We start from the raw sequence: 16,355 nt of genomic DNA, 5'->3' as shown, positions 1-16,355 counted from the left end.
TTAGAGTGTGGTACCAGGGGCCATCAATTTTGAACCTTTTCACAAGATTCTAATTTTCTGATATGATGAATTTGAGATTTTCATTTGTTGTCATTTGTAATCATCAAAATTAAACGAAATAAACATTTGAAATATATGAGTTTGTATGTAATGTATGAACATAATATACAAGTTTCACTTTTTAAATGGAATTACTGAAATCAATCTACTTTTTCATGATATTCTAATTTTATGACCAGCACCTGTAAATAAATGTATGGATTCAGACATGGAAGTAGGAGACAGACTTTGTGACGTACTGTTGTGCTTAAAGACTCTGATGGTGGACCCGGAGAGTCTGGCTCCGAGGACCAGAGAAGCATGGTTCAGCTCATCACTCAGGATCAGGCAGCCCTGCAGAGCATCAGACCACAGATAATAAGATTCATACAGCCTCTGATTTGTATTCATCCATTACAGTACGGGGATGCGATTTATTTGTATTGATCTGTGGTGGGAGAACAGATCGGATCAGTGAGAATAGAAACTTTGTATAGACTGCTGTGTTTGGTGCAGGACAACACTGATGTTGGAAATCTACAGCTTTAACACTGATCTTGTTTTGTTCCACACCTTCCACTTCAGCTCACTCAACTGTGAAAATGTCAGATAAGATAAGCAGCAACGTGACAAAATATAATGCTCTTTTTCAACTTTGAATCTAGCAGGAACTGTTTCCCCATCTGATATGTTCTTTTGAACCCATGTGTGTTTGGTTCTGGAGTTGATGGTGACAGCATGAAGTTATGGGATGTTTATATGCAGCTGCATTTAATAACTTTTTCTACTTCAGATCTGCACAAGTGACATTTTGACAAGGAGAAAGTCTAGATGGACTCTGAAAGATAAAGAGGAATCCAACCTGCAGCTTTGAGTCTAACCTTGCCGGTAAGAGCAGGTATGTTCATGGAGTTGGTTGCAAACCCCATTCCGAACGCCATGGCCGCCTCCACGCCGAGGAACTTCGCCACCAGTTTCTCCATCTCCTCGTGTCTGTCCAGGTTACCTGAGATCCAGACAAATATGTTCCTATAAACATTTTAACCTGAGCCCCTCACAGATTCATGTTTGCTATCACCCTGCTGAGCACTGTAAGATAAATGAATAGAACATGGATATCATCAGTAAAACATGAAGCTAAACCACAGTCAGAAGGTCAACTCGGACAAACCTTAATAAAACCCTGACATATTTATTATTTGAGAGCCGTAGCACTTTAAAACACTCATGGAACACAGAGAAAGCTTGTTTTTCTGCTCTACAGTAGGGATTACTCTGTACAGTACAAGTATGCATTATTAGATTTACGGCCCACATTAGAGCTGGCCTCCTCTGGATTTCACTTCTACTCTCACTGTCAGACAACCTGCTGGCTTTCACTTCTGGATTTTATCAAACATGCTCTGCAGCCAGATTTCAGCAACACAGTACAGAAGGAACTGTTAGAGAAACATACAGAAGTTTTATTTTACTTAGGAAAACGTTCATTTAGAAACTTTGTTTTACAAGTTACATCACTACAAATGCAAACTGCATCTGTGCAACTAATCCTAATGTGCTCTGAGAAACAAATTAAATAAAAACTAACATGCTAGAGATGGCATAGGTATGAAATTCATGTCTTATTAAAAGTTTAAACTACAAAAAAGTAGATTCAGTCAATCAAAAACTCCAGAGAGGACACAAGTCAGCAGTCTTGATTGTTTTTGAACAAGTTCATATTTAATTTGACCAAAAACTTCTTCAGAAAACTAATCATAAAGACTTGTGCTGCCACAACAGAAACAACTGAAGCGTGTAACAGAGCTTGAATGTTTGTGAACTCCTTAGTTAAATAAAGAAATACCAGTTACACAATTGAGAGTGAAAAGAATATACTTGTTAACTGAAGATTATACTGAATGACAGATTTGTGAGCAGAAAAGGTGAAACTCAAGATAAGTAATTAATTTAATTTATAGAGAAACTAAAGTCAGTGTTTGAGACTGACCATCAGTTACCAAAGTTAAGTGGAAACTATTCAAATTTTAAGCTATAAAAAGAAAAATAAATTGAAAATTGTAAATAGAATAACTGTTTACTTTGCAAAAAGTAAAAAAATGAAAGTTGTAAATAACACCATCTGGTAAATATCTGTGCTCTCATTGATACAGATGAGCTCAAATGAGTGATTCCATCTTTGACCAACTGATTAAGGATAAGCAGTGATAGCAGAGGAAGCGGGGCGGGCGTGTCTGCGTGTCGCTGCGTGTCTGCGTGTTTGTACCAATTTCCTGCCTGGTGCTCGCCACGCCGACGCCGTACGTCATGGTGACCTTGGCTGCAGCGTCAGCACACAGACCTGTATTCTCAGCAAAGCCGAGGTAATTATATGAGCCTAGGTTGATCACATCCTTCACTGCCCGGCCTGTGTGTCTGTCAGGAGGAGGAGAACACACACACACACAAAGAAAACTATTAGAACCAAGAAGGGAATGATTTTTAGAAGTCAAATGGTATAATTAAAATCACTTATATGTTCAAATAACTACAGTTTAAATGAAGTGGAAGGCTTAGTTGTATTAAATGCTTTTTGTATTTCCTGTATTTTATAACCTGTGTCCACCTACTTCTCTGTCACGTTCTTAAAGTTTGGTTTTGTTGTGGTGTGTACTGTGTAATGTCACATTTCACAATGCACATGCTGACATTACACAAGAACTAGCTACAAATCAATGAAAACATTCTGTTCGGCTACATAACTTACGAGAAAAGTGTTCTCTTACTAAAAAAAAAGTACAAAACTGACTGAAAGAAAATTAAAATAAAACAACTTGGGTATAAATCTTAAATTTTCTTCATTATTAGATTTTTGATCAATAAATTTCAGCTTCCTTGACAAATGGGGAGAATAAACCCTGTATTCAAATTAGACTAACTGTGTCATAAAATACTGCTTCTTAAAAACCTGAAACTTTATTTGAGCAGCTACTTCTTAAAGCACTGCATTTTGGTCATAATAACATTTGTGAAATCTTTAAGTCAGAAATTACAATTCTAAATCTTGCCTATACAGTCAGATTTAGTTCAGGTGTGCATTAAATATTAGTATGATTAAAACAAAAACCAAAACCAGTTTCTCAGAGGTTTGTCAGCATCATGACTGAGCATTCCTGGAACCGAGCTTTCTAGGATTTCCACCTCAACAGGTCCTGGAGTTCTCAAAATGTGTAAAAAGTAACAAAAACAAAACCTCCAGGGAGCAGCATTTTTTCTAAATGAAACCTGTTCGTTAATAAAAGTAGTAAGACCCGAATGGAGCCAACCGAAAAGCTACAGAAATCCACTTTATTTTAGGAAACTTTAGACTGAACAGAATATTTGACCTGGAGGAGGAGGAGATTAAGCAGCAGAAAAAAATACAATCTTAAGTCTAATTTTCACGTTTGCCTGATAATGTGTTCATTCAGGAGAAAACTTTCCTCAGGTATGTCTAACTTACTTCCTGTCATCTCAGATCAGTTTGTTGCTGTGTTCATGTAAAATGAATGCACTGATATCCCATTTTTAGAGATTTAATCACATGGATTCCAAATCAGTGTTTGATTTAAACAACAGAACAGAAGAATTTTCATCCTCTGCTGAAAAGTTTAGACTTCCCTTCAGAGGAATAAGAGACTCAGTCAGTTTATAGTGAATTAGGATTTTCCCGAAGTGCTCTGTTTAGTGTTTATTTAGCATTTCAGTGCAGAACACAGAACCAATCTTCAATAAGAGAGCAGCTCTATATTTAAATGTGTTTTACGTATTTTTTTTTCAAGCTGGAGAATCCCTTTCACTTTTTGAGTCAGTTTCTTCCTCATTTTAACAAACTGTAAATGTTGCAACCTGTGAACAAATTTGGCAACAAAGGAGGGTGTGTAACTTTATGAAGAAGTAGCAGATTTGTAACATTTCATGTCAAAAAACTTGGCCCATCTGTAGCAAATCTGGGTTTCCTTTTGTGAATATGTGCCTGAATGCTTTGTAGCTTGCATGTAGATAAAACATATTTACACTTTTGATTAAAAACTACGTCTGTCTCACTTAAAAGTCCAGTTGTAGTCAGGCGAGACTCGTTCCATCAGGTCCATCTTGGCTCCAGGGACACTGCATATGGGCCGGTTCCAGTTGTCTCTTATCCTCATGTAAAGGTTTCTGGTGTAAAAGTTCTCAAAGTCCTGGTAGAGTGGCACAAAGTCCTAATCAGGAAAGAACACAGGATAACATACAAAAAAGGGGGAGTTAGAGAATATTGGCAGAACATGAAGGAATTTAATCTTAAATCATTGACATCGGTTTACAAACTGTGATAATACTGGAGCTACGTGCCGATCAGGCTTTTAGAAAGCACAGTTGGTGAAAATGTAAACTTAAGCCTTTAAAGAAACAGGGGAGAAAGTTTGTTTTTTGTTCTTGGGGGAAGCCACCATGTGATATTTTCTCCATATCTACTCTGTCAGCTTCCTTAACTTAACAAACCCTCGGACTTAAAACAATGGCCTTCACTATCGAGCATTACAGAACAAGCTGAAAGCAATCTGAGAGGCCAGGGACATTTTTATCTGTGTGTCACAACTGCCAAAAAAGAAGCCTTTCCAAGAATGAACATTTCACTCCTCTGTGAAGGAAATAAAAGAAGGATATTTCTTTGATATCTCATTTCATTGCAGGTTTGAACAATCTGTTTTGCTTGACTCGTGTGTTTTTCCTTTACAAACTAGAACTAACAATGAAAGAACAGTTTGAAATATCTAAACTACAGACTTTTGTCTTTGAAATGAAAGCATTACAGTGAGAAAATTTCACTTTAACTCAATTTAGAAAACACATCTTCTCTTCAGTTCGACAAGCGTCCGGTCATCAGGCAACACGAAATAAACAAACAGCACCTGAAACCCAACCAGTGCTGACATTTAGAGTGTTTCTGACCACTGACAAAATATATGGAATAATCATGTTCATCTGGCTTATTTAAAACAAAACAAAATCACAAGCATGTATGGCAAATAACAGCTGAGCATCCTGGCTTTGTAAAACACATTATATTAAATTAAACTTGTTGAAATTAATGGGATTATTTGCGCAGTGCTGTACTGGTTTCTGTCCAATTATATGCAACATATTTTCCCCATGTGTATATAAAAAGCTAATTAATTTTTTTAGCTTAAGTTGGACAATATGTTCAAAAATGAATAATTTCCTGAAGATTATGAATAGGAAGTATGTGTACTTTCATCACTGGAACGTGACCAGTTTATGAATCAAAGCAGATGGCATTTAAACAATCACTGAAGATCAGAACAGTCACTTCTAAGAGTTCCCAAAACGCCACCAGGTTTTATGAATGAGACAATAAGAACGTCAAACTTGTTGGCTGTCTTTTGAATACCTAATTATTGCATTTATGCTGTTGTTATCCAGAAACAAGTCAACTTCAGGAAACTCAGTGGATAAATGAAACAAATGTAACAGACTGTAGGTGAAAGATGCACCTTCTGAGTGTCTTTTTTGTCTTTTTACCATTTCCTCTAAAAGAAAGGGTTTTTCGCCTCTCCTACCTTTTGTTCCTCCTTTTCTCTGGCGATGTGGCACTTTTCAATCTTCCAGTGACGGAGGAAGTCACGGAGGTAGCCGAAGATGGTGAGGATGCCGTAACCCATGTAGGTGAGAACAGCCACCAGCATGGGCGTCTCTTCAAAAGATTCAATGAAAGGCCGGTTGTACAGGCTGCCATCATGAGACGTTGTTTGGGCCTGAGCAAAACAAAATAAGACAAAATTCATTTTTAGACAATCTGCAGTACTGCTCGTATGACGGTACACTGTATTTACCAAATAGGACACTTATTTTTGTAACTGTGTTGACTTTCTGTGTAAATGTTCCTGCCTGATGTAACCTCTGAGTATCCAGATATTCAATTTAATTTATTCCAATAACATTTTTACACAACTGAAGCATTTTAATGTGACATTCAGCTAAATACTTTTTTGTTTAACAGCCAGTCACAACCACTAACATGGATATTCACGGCTCATTTTCATTACATTAATTAAGACAGAACTATTGCCTCTTTCTGCTTGAGTGCAATGATATTAATACCCATCTTAACCTTTTGTTCTAATTACAAGATCATGATCTCATTACAAGAAGCCCATCTGAATGCACGCTGATATAGGTCCCTGTAGAGGCTAATGTAATATTGTGCTTACATTGTATTCTAGCAGCTCTAAATGAGCAACGTTCTGATTTATTTTTTTAGACAATTATAAAGAAACAGATCCTGACTCGTATACAAAACAGGTTAAAGACAGCCCAGGAATATTTCTTAAATTATCAATAAAACTCATACAAGAAGTGAAAGATGGCTCAGAAATTGAAACAATCATTTGAAAAGACTTTTAAATAAATAATAAGTAGCTAAGAGTTTTAGGTTGGGACTGCATTAATACACTGAGGAAACATTTTTTAATAAATATTTAAATCAGTCTTATAACCGGAGACATATGTCTGTATGCAGGATGTAGCGTTCAGTCACAACGACACTTTCAGACATTTTTAACACCAAATTTAAACTGACTATTTTCATCTAATGGTGGAGCCTCAAAGCAAACATTTTCACAGTTAAACCAGGTTAGAATTGTTTGCTGAATTTAAAAGGGGCGGCGCAGTTGTTACAGCTGTCTCCTCCCTGCAAGACGGCTGCAGGATCATCTCTGGGTGGAGTTCACATGCACTCCTCGTGCACGCGTGGGTTTACTCCAGGTACTCCAGTTTTCTCCCACAGACCAAAAACCTGCATGTGAGGTGAGCTGGTGACTGTAAATTGTCCCTAGGTGTGAGTGAGAATGGTTGGCTGTGTCGTTCGTCTCCATGTGTCCCTGTGATGGACTTGCGACCTGTCCAGGGTGTGTCCACCGCCTCTCGCACAGTGACAGAACCAGCACCCCGTGACCTGGGGAAATTACATGCTGTGCACCTCAAAATCAGTTTAGCAAAATGTAAAAATGGCAACTAATCAAAGGAGCTAAGAGAACCTGGATAAGAGGATCATATATTTCCTTGGGACTTAGCCCAGAATGTTGTAACTTCAACCTTGACCATTTCATTACAATGATTTATGTCTCATTCCAACACCCAACTGGTTCCCATAACCTATTTTTGGTGTGATTTATTTAAACTGCATGTGTAAGGAAGACAAGACGACAAAATTAATTTCTGGTTCACGTCTGCACCAGTAATACAGGAAAACCCTGAGAGGTAAGATTTGACTGCCAAATAAAGGACAAACAGGTTGTGCAGACATGAGTCTCGACAAACTCCACAAGCCAAAAGCAGACTGACAGAAAGACTCACTCCTCTGCAGGCATTTCCCCCGTCTTGTTCGCTTCTGCCCTCCTCGCTACCAGGCACTACATGTGACCAGTCATGCCTTTTTCAAATACTTTCACCAACACAAAGCCTGTCATGTGAACAAACTCTAAATCAGCTGAGGTTTAGTCACCAGGAGTTGAGTTTCACATCAACAATCAAAACTCCCTGTCTTCTTAAATAAATTTGACCAATGACAGGATTGATTAAAGTCGGATTTAAAACAAAAATATCACAGACTAATGAGAAACTTCATAGGGAAAAACAATAAAATGAAACAAAATTTCTTTGCCAAATGAAGAAAGTCACTTAATTCCAATAAGTTTCTTTAAATAAAGACACCGTTGGGTACAGTAGCTACAAGTTTTATCTATAATGCAGTTATAATTAAATTTAAATCCATGATTAGCTGCATGTTCATTTCAAATAAGCATCGCCGAGAGTCAGATATTCCTTTTAACTCTGTATTTTGCCTTTTTTCTTAATTAAATGCGACCACTGAATGCAAATGAATGGCAGTTCTTCCATTGCAATGTGTTTTTAAAATGTTATTTTGTTGTTTTAGTTCACTCTGCAGATTGATTAGTTAAGTCTCATATGCAGTAAATGCTGCAGGCTGATGTGCTTCTGTTCATCAGCACATTGGTAGTTGATGTGTCATGCTGTTGTTGCACTTTTTACAAGTGCTTCTTGTTTAAAGTTTGTGGTGGAACAGAGTGTTAATAGAAACAGGTCGTTCATGGTTTTCTTTTTTACCACCCTAGACTGCATGAGGATTAAAAGAGCTTAGACTTAAATAAAAAAAATAATTTTAAAAACCTGTGCATCACAACAACATGAGGCTAAACTCCCAAGCGAGCAAAGACATCTTATGTTGTCTGAGGAGACCTGGTAATTGAGTCAGTGTGCACCCATGGGAGAAAATTTAATTAGTGTTGTTGGAAAAAGCTGTTACAAAATGCAGGCAGTCTCAGCAGGTAACTTAAAGTGAACAGTTGCTCTGATTAAACCTAATCAGTAACACAGGAACTTCTGGAAACTTAAAAAGTTTTGCAACACAGATAAGACTGCATCTATTTCATGCTTGGATCCGAAGCAGGGTGACCCATACGACCAACCCAACACACTCCCTTATCTTACAAGAAAATGATGCAATTTGTACATATAATATATGTATACCATTAAAAAAATAAATCAAAGTAAGAAACAAAATCTGCAGAACTGTTGTCATATGGGTGGTTAATTGTAACCAAACTCTGAACAGCTGCCAACTACCACACCTGTTGGTTTGTCTACGTAAACAGCTCGAGTGACTGAAAATAGGTCGACAATGGCGCCAACCACGGAGGAACCGCTTGAGATCAACGAGTCAGACAGTTTTGATGAATTGGTACATATTTACACTACAATTTGTTGAGTCAAGTATGCAAATAAAAGTGCTTTGTTTACACTGAGTGTGGACCCACATTTCACAATTTCATCTCAATAGATCTGGAAATCCGCACCGTTTGATAAAGTTCAGGATAACCTTTTTGTTTGATTTCAGTTTGCAGTGAGTGTCTTTGATTAACATCTCACTGGCAGAAAAATGTAAACAGTTTAAAGATTAGGAACTGGTTCTGATGTGGGTTTTTTTTTCTTACTCAAACTGGTGTCACACTCATCCCAGGTTAGGGATGTAAAGGCTCGCTGTTTGGGAAGACCTCTTCTTTAATTCGGCTCAAATACAATACAATAATCCGGATTACAATTGAGCACAGTGTCCATTCAGATTTGTGTCAGCCGCCCTCAACAACCTGACCTTAAAAACTGCTGAGAAGGCATGCAGCAAAAATTCCACTGAGTGTTGCCTAAATACAAATATTCTTGTGCCGAACGAAAGCTAAGTGTTTAATGAGTGGAAAGAAGTCACTTTCGTGATTATTTGACAAGTTAAAGTGTGAAAAAAAGTTTAAACTATTTCAATCGCGACTTTTGTACATGGAGTTTGGCGCGCGCGAATAATGTCCGCAGACTGCAGAGCGTAGTTCAGTTAGTTGCTATCGTGACGGATTTAAAAGAAAACACCAACGGTAATGGTGGTGAGAGCAGCGGCAGCACTGTCCGCCGGTCTCCGGGTCCCCAGCAGCGGACGTTTCCCCGGCTACATCACCCTCTCCTCCCCGTTCCATCCCCAGGCCTCACCTCTTCCTCGTCCTGCTGCTGGCCGCGGTTCTTCTTGGGCGGCCACTCGTGGCAGCGGTGGAGGCTCTTCAAGAAGCCGTTCCTGTCCGGTCTCAGCCCGTTCCTCGCATGCCGACCCACCACCTCCCCGTTGGCTGGTTTGGTCGCGGGGCTCTCGGTCATCGCTGGGCAACGGTTGTGGAGCCGCAACGGTAACTTGCATGTAGGAACACGGAGCCTGCCTGCGGTGGAAAGCGGTGACAGTATCCGAGCTGGGCACGTTTACAAACACACACACAAACACGCACGCGCGCGCGCGCACACACTCACAGTAACCTGAAATACAAACACTTAACACCGGAAATAAACGCCCCATTAACCAACGGCAGCGCCTGTCAAAGGAGCCGGAGCAGGGGGGCGGGGCTTAAAAATCACATCCATATTTTTTCACCAATAGTTTTAGCATGAAAAAGGGTAAGATTTAATTGTTTTAATTTAATTCAAAACAATATATACAGGATTGATAAGGATGGAGGGACAATAACTTACAAATAACAATTTAGTAGTTAATAAAAAAATTACTTTTTTTCTCTGAAAATAGACTAAATAAACATACAGATAATAATATGAGTGGCATCTTAAAAAAAAAAAAAAGCAACAAGCTAACTATAAAGCTTTGAAACTAATCAGCTGCTTGTCCCTTCTGAATGCTTCCTGTGAAAACTATACAATTCAATGCAAAAGTTGTCCTGGAGCTCTACACAACAAAGTCCAAATCATAATTCCAATTCAGATTCAGATTTAAATCCCATTACAGCCAATACAGTACATTATGAAATGCTAATTAGTAGAAAGGTTGTCTCTTAAGGAAGATAGCAGAGTTCACGGTGTTATATATTAATAAAAAGTAAAATAGCACACTAATTGCATAACAGCAAACATGGTGATTTCTTTCTTTCAAATGCTTCACAGGTCATGAAAACACTGCTGGTAATGCTATTTTATACCCACCTCATCATCACTGAAGGCCTTTTAGAAAGCAAGAAACCCCGCAGGAGCGTTTCCTTCCCAGGTAAGGCAGGTGGATGGATGGATTACAGCAGAACTGTCCAAGATAATACAAACTATGAAGTTTAAAAGTTAGGATCCTGTTTTTTTTTTTTTTTTTACATTAGACATTAGACAAAGCTGTTGATGCAGTTGTTTTATTTCAAAGACAAATCACTCCATCCTGCAGATTTAAGGAAGATGTTTGGCATAAGTAAGCATAGGGTTGAAATAGAAAAACTATTTAGACAGTTACATATTTTAAGAGTTTTAGGTTTTTATTTTTTGGTTAAAAGAACTTCTGTCTGGAGTGTTCTTGTTTCAGTAAGCAAAGTTCACAAACAGGTATTTTTCTCTTCTTAAGGGACCTCGACAGGCCTCTGAATGAGCTATGTGTTATTCTCCTGAACAAAATCATCTTTCAGCAATAAGTTTGCATATTTTGCCAGAACCCAACTCAACATTCAGTCACTTGACACACTTTTCCCCTGAGGTTTTACCCAGAATTATTTAGCTCTTATGTTTCCATCAAACAAATACATGTTTAATATGCAGTAGCTTATATTACAATATCAGGAAAAGTACAAGACTGTCATAAAACAAAAAGCACAGGCATCCATGCTGTACATGCAACATTTCATAAAGATCAGATACTGAACAGTTTCCATCATGGTACTTGCACGAAATGTGTGCTTTTGAAAAGTAAGGTGTTGATTTATTTCCCTCAGATGTGAACCTGAAACAGTTCAAAGAGCCTGACTTTGACAGTTTGAGCTCCCTGATGGTCAGAGACGACATCGGCCAGCTTGTACTCGGAGCCAGAGGGAAAGTTATCACGCTCAGTTTGGATGACATCACTGACAAGACCAGTGAGGTGAGACCGCTCTGTTTGGGTGAACTAATATAACATTTGGTTCTTCATAAACATCAACACAAAGTGCTTTCACTGTCTGAGTCGTCATCTTTGATCACTCTGTCAGGAGGTGTGGACGGTCAGCTCTGCAGAAAAGGATCTCTGTCAGATGAAGGGCAAGAGCAGTGAAGTAAAGTAGCAAGAGGATTACCACCAAAACTCAGTGGGGTTTCTTTTACATTCAAATCATTTTAAATTACATTTATTTCAACAGGAATGTGAAAACTTCATCAGGATTCTGCACACAGCAGACGATGGGAACATGTTTGTGTGTGGGACGAACGCTTTCAACCCTGCCTGCACCTACATGGTAAGTTTTACACAGTAATACAAATGTATTTGGACTGTTGTATTATCATTTGCAATATTTTAAATATAAATTTATTTATGGAAAAATAAAGATAACTATTGCAAATAATAAACTAAAATTAAAGAACTTAAAGATTTAGTTGAAAACTTTGTGAGATGCATTTCTACTCGAGCCTCAGCAGCTGTTTATAAGCAGCTTTCAGTATGAAAATAGATTAATGAAGTCAATAAATCCTTCTGAACCTCCTTCAACAGAATTTCACAAATGGAAAACTCTCCTTGGAAAAAACAATGCAAGATGGCAGAGGAAAAGTTCCCTTTGACCCCTACCAAGAGTTTGCCTCCTTTATGGACGGTGGGTGAAACCGTTTAATAATTTGCTATTTTTACAAGTTCCTAGGACATCTAACGCAACATTTAAGTCTTTCTTTTTAAAGTGGTTTGGATTTTTTTTGTTGGAATTCTCAATGGTCATTTGTAAAATTTTCATTTCTTGTAACTGTTAAACAAATTTTAAAAAGGTTCTTTTTATTTGTTTGCCTTTTTATTTTTTGTAAAACGGCTCTTTTCCTCAGATAAATCGATATTTAAGAAAAAAGTTTCAGAAAATTACCTTTTAACTCAACAGGAAACACATTATTCTCTGCCACCTCTTCCAACTTCCTGGGAACAGAAATGGTTTTCCAGAGACATGGGATAAACCCTATCAAGACCGAAACCAGGCTTTCCTGGCTCAAAGGTACGACGGCAAAACAACCCAACTAAAAAATGTAAATTAAAAAAAAAAATCATACTTTTCCCCTGAAAAGATCTTGTTACCTGTAACCGGACATTTTAAATGTTTGCTCTCAGAACCAACCATGATTTCCATAATCGATGCTGAAGTGAGCAAACACTCAGAAAATAACGAGGATGACAATGTGTTCTTGTTCTTCACTGAGAATGCTGTGGAAGAACCTCGAAGCAACGTTCGAGTTTCGAGAATCGCACGTGTCTGTAAGGTCTGTCTGATGATGAAAAGAAAAACATCACATGTTACTTTTATTTTTATGTCAGTGGAAAAATCCCTCCTCTGTGTTGACTCAGAGCGACTTGGGAGGCGAAAGAACTTTGCAGAACAAATGGACTTCTTTTTTGAAAGCCCGGCTGGACTGTCCTTTTGGAGACGCTGGTTCACCAGCTTTGGTCCAGGATGTGTTTTTTCTCCAAGATAAAACCAACTGGACTGACAGCATCTTTTACGCCACGTTCACCTCCAACCCGTAAGTTGCATGTGTTCACTTAAAGGTTGTTCAGACCTGTCGTTAAAATCAATTCTTAGCTATTGGATTGCGATCTGACACAGGTATGAACAGCCTCAATGCGCATTGAAAATATTGACTATATCTGGACTGCTTATTTCCACATACATTTGGTAGTGTGAACACAATCTGTCCTGAGCCAAGCTGCAGGACTGAACTGATGTGACCACAGACACAAGCAGCAGAAGTCAGACAGCTGAACACTTGCAGTCAAATCACACAACACAGATTCTTAAAAACAAGTCTGAACAGCCCTTTAATGTTTTATTCTGTGACCAAATATTTCAAGTTTTGCACATTTTCAGTGGAGACACTGTTAACTTTTTGATCTGTACTTTTTTCACTTAAACAGTTCTTAGTGAAGCTATGAAATAAACATGGTGTTTTAGATTTATTTTTTGTACAATTGTTCGTCCTTGTACCTGTACTCTCATTGGTGTTGCAAGATTAACAGGTTTTGGATTTAAAAATGACAGAAAGCTTTTCACAGGGAGCCCTGCAGTGCTTGCATCCAGTCTGCTGTCTGTGCGTACAAACTGTCAGACATCCGTCAAGTGTTCAAGGGGGCATTTCTGACCGAGAGCAGCACTGGGAGCTGGGACACATACACAGGAGCGGAGCCTTATCCATACCCTGGTTCAGTAAGCATCAAGCCAAAGAGAATAAATTATAATAAATGTATTAATTAAAATAGCTGGCACCGATGTATTCTGTTTCTGATCTTAGTGCATTGATGATGAAATGCGAGCCAATGGTTTGCTGACCTCTCTGAACCTCTCAGATACAACCCTGCTGTTTGTAAAAAGCCATCCTCTGATGGAGGGTACAGTCACACCAATAACCGGCAAACCCCTGCTAGTCCAGGCTTCAACGCAGTTTTCCAAAATTGTTGTGGACCGAGTAACCTCACTAGATGGACAACACCACCATGTCATCTTTTTTGGCACAAGTATATAACTGCGAACGTGCTACTGCCCGGACGAGACAAACTAAATGCATGGATGTTGGGTTCACTCGTCTTTTTTTTAGACTCTGGTTGGCTGCAGAAGGCGGTGAGGTTTGGTGGTGAAGAAGGACGCATCGTTGAGGAGCTCCAGCTGTTTCAGGATGCTCAGTTTATTGACTTTCTTCAGCTCTCCTCCAAAATGGTAAGATTAATTTACAGACTGCCCAAATATTCAAATGATCATGCATATTTTTAAAAATATTATCACCAATTTAGGGGCAGCTGTACAGTGGTGCCAGGAACGCTGTGGTTCAAGTTGATGTGAGGGGTTGTAGCCACTACTTATCTTGCGATGACTGCCTTCTCGCCAGGGACCCATACTGTGGCTGGGACTATAGCAGAAACCAATGTGATACTGTTGTTGGCACATCACAATCATCCATGTAAGAACAAACTAAAACATGCTTTTGATGTGCAATACCTCGGAACAAAAAATGTACTGATTTTTATTTATTTATTGACAGGATTCAGAGTCTCGTGGAAGGAAACATCAGCATGTGTCCAAGCTCTGATTGTAAGTAGAATATAGTGTTTCAAATTTAATTAAACTCAGATTATTTAGATAGTGCCTTTAACAAAATATATTCTAATTTATTCTGTGTTGTCTAATAATAATAATGAAAGCATATATAAAACTAGAGAAATCTGAACTGTTAGTTAAAACAGGCAAAACAGAAGCTAAAATCAGCAAAACAGTAGCTAAAAGTTAATATTAGTAAGAAAGTAGCTAAACAGAGCATAGTAATAAATATAAAGTTAATTTGCTGAATAGGTTTCAGAGAAGAAAGTTTCTGAAGGAACTGAAGAGATCTCATTTCTACAGGGGATCATTTTTGTAAAAAAGCTGAATAATTCAAAAAGTATAAAAGTTAAAAATACCAAAAGTTATAGCCCACTATTCACAACTGAGCTGAATGTTTCGATTTATGAATGGTTAAAACAGCACAAAGTACGCAAAAGTAGGTTGAAAGCAAAAAAATTGTACGGAAGAAGCTATAAACTATAAGGCAAAGAATGCTGAATCAGCGTTCACACAATTAAAAAGAAATAGTCTCAGCCCTGAACTCTCAGGAACTAACTCTTGCAGCATGAGGAAGGTTCATTTCTTTTACACAAACTAGAATATATCAAATAAAAATGACTTAAACCAACTTAATGATGTTCCTTTAATCCCAATAACAGGTTGAGGCGTCTGTGACAGAGAAAACTCACAGGACAAGTCCACTGTCTGAAGCCATTAGAGTCATTAGCAGCTCTTATTTGAGCTGTTTCCAGTGTCATATAAATACATTTATTGGATAGGATGTGTAGCATTAATAATAGCTATTTGTGTTTGTTTATCTCCTTCTGCAGTGGAAAATGATTTCATCACTGTTCACCTTGTTCCGGGCATTGCACAGTTTCTCCCATGCTCTCCCGACACCAACCTTCCTGTCAGCTGGCGCCTCTCTGCCACCATCCTACTTCCTGGTCCCCAGCACCTCCTGCTCAGCCAGGGTCTCATCATCTGGCCCTCCCCTTCGGATGCTGGCCTTTACACCTGTGAGACAGTGGAAACAGTAAAAAGCAGACAGCACAGGAAGGCTGTGGTCCAGTATCTCATCAAGATCCAAAAAACTTCCGCTGATATCATAATTCTGAAAATAGCCGTCGCCGTCCTGGCTTGTTTTGCTGCTTTTCTGATTTGCCTCTTATGGAAATACTTCAGGGCGGCAAAGCTAAAACGTGTTGGAAGCCAAATCTGCAACGACTGTCAAGAGAGATCTTTTCATCAATATGATCAGGCAAATCAGAGACTCGGGGAGCAAAGTCTGCATCACCGTGTGAGGGATGCTGGCTCTGAGGGAGCTGTCGCAGCACAGGCAGAGGAGCGGGTCGGGCCGAGCCATGAGATCAGCCTCACAGTTACATAACAGAGTGTTCACCTGATTTTACACTTTATATAGAGTGCTTGTTTGAATCAGTGCAATAAAATAAAAACAACTCAGGCGTGGTTACTTATACCGGAGACAAGACAAATGCTGAATGTCTTTATTTGACAAATGTGTGCAGTGTGGAAGGAGGAATCAGTACTCCATTTGGAGTTTTTGCCAGGCATGAAACATTAAAACTCCCCCACAGACAGGCAGAGCAGCGACGGAGCTAACCACAGCACTGTGACCAGGGGTGGAAATTAAAAATTTTGTCC

General features: G+C 38.7%; 2 protein-coding genes and 1 long non-coding RNA gene across 3 annotated transcripts in view; 1 reads left to right on the top strand and 2 right to left on the bottom strand.

Annotated features, from left to right (window-relative positions):
- Positions 1-9,943, bottom strand: part of LOC108241723 (serine palmitoyltransferase 2) — a 22,306-nt gene extending 12,363 nt beyond the window's left edge. Inside the window, exons 1-6 of the mRNA XM_025008005.2 lie at positions 9,613-9,943; positions 5,619-5,813; positions 4,105-4,259; positions 2,306-2,454; positions 921-1,045; positions 300-393 (exon numbers count right to left, since the gene is read on the bottom strand). Coding sequence (XP_024863773.1) covers positions 300-393; positions 921-1,045; positions 2,306-2,454; positions 4,105-4,259; positions 5,619-5,813; positions 9,613-9,774 — 880 coding nt within the window. The 5' untranslated portion in view covers positions 9,775-9,943. The remainder of the gene's footprint in view (positions 1-299; positions 394-920; positions 1,046-2,305; positions 2,455-4,104; positions 4,260-5,618; positions 5,814-9,612) is intronic.
- A 437-nt stretch (positions 9,944-10,380) lies between these two features.
- On the top strand, positions 10,381-16,340 carry LOC108241743 (semaphorin-4E). Its single transcript, XM_017426120.2, has 14 exons — positions 10,381-10,663; positions 11,367-11,512; positions 11,619-11,681; positions 11,766-11,861; positions 12,116-12,215; positions 12,489-12,599; positions 12,713-12,861; positions 12,947-13,122; positions 13,652-13,802; positions 13,888-14,110; positions 14,191-14,309; positions 14,384-14,550; positions 14,632-14,681; positions 15,521-16,340. Exons 1-14 carry the CDS (start codon positions 10,567-10,569, stop codon positions 16,078-16,080), a joined length of 2,208 nt encoding a protein of 735 aa, XP_017281609.2. The 5' UTR covers positions 10,381-10,566; the 3' UTR covers positions 16,081-16,340.
- The window catches only part of LOC119617395, a 6,437-nt gene continuing 1,515 nt past the window's right edge, over positions 11,434-16,355 (bottom strand). Inside the window, exons 2-3 of the long non-coding RNA XR_005233626.1 lie at positions 15,595-15,707; positions 11,434-11,637 (exon numbers count right to left, since the gene is read on the bottom strand). This is a non-coding gene — a long non-coding RNA (uncharacterized LOC119617395). The remainder of the gene's footprint in view (positions 11,638-15,594; positions 15,708-16,355) is intronic.

The sequence above is a fragment of the Kryptolebias marmoratus genome, linkage group LG10 (assembly GCF_001649575.2).
Source record: "Kryptolebias marmoratus isolate JLee-2015 linkage group LG10, ASM164957v2, whole genome shotgun sequence".
NCBI lineage: Eukaryota > Metazoa > Chordata > Actinopteri > Cyprinodontiformes > Rivulidae > Kryptolebias > Kryptolebias marmoratus.
This window is presented reverse-complemented; position numbering and strand designations above follow the sequence as displayed.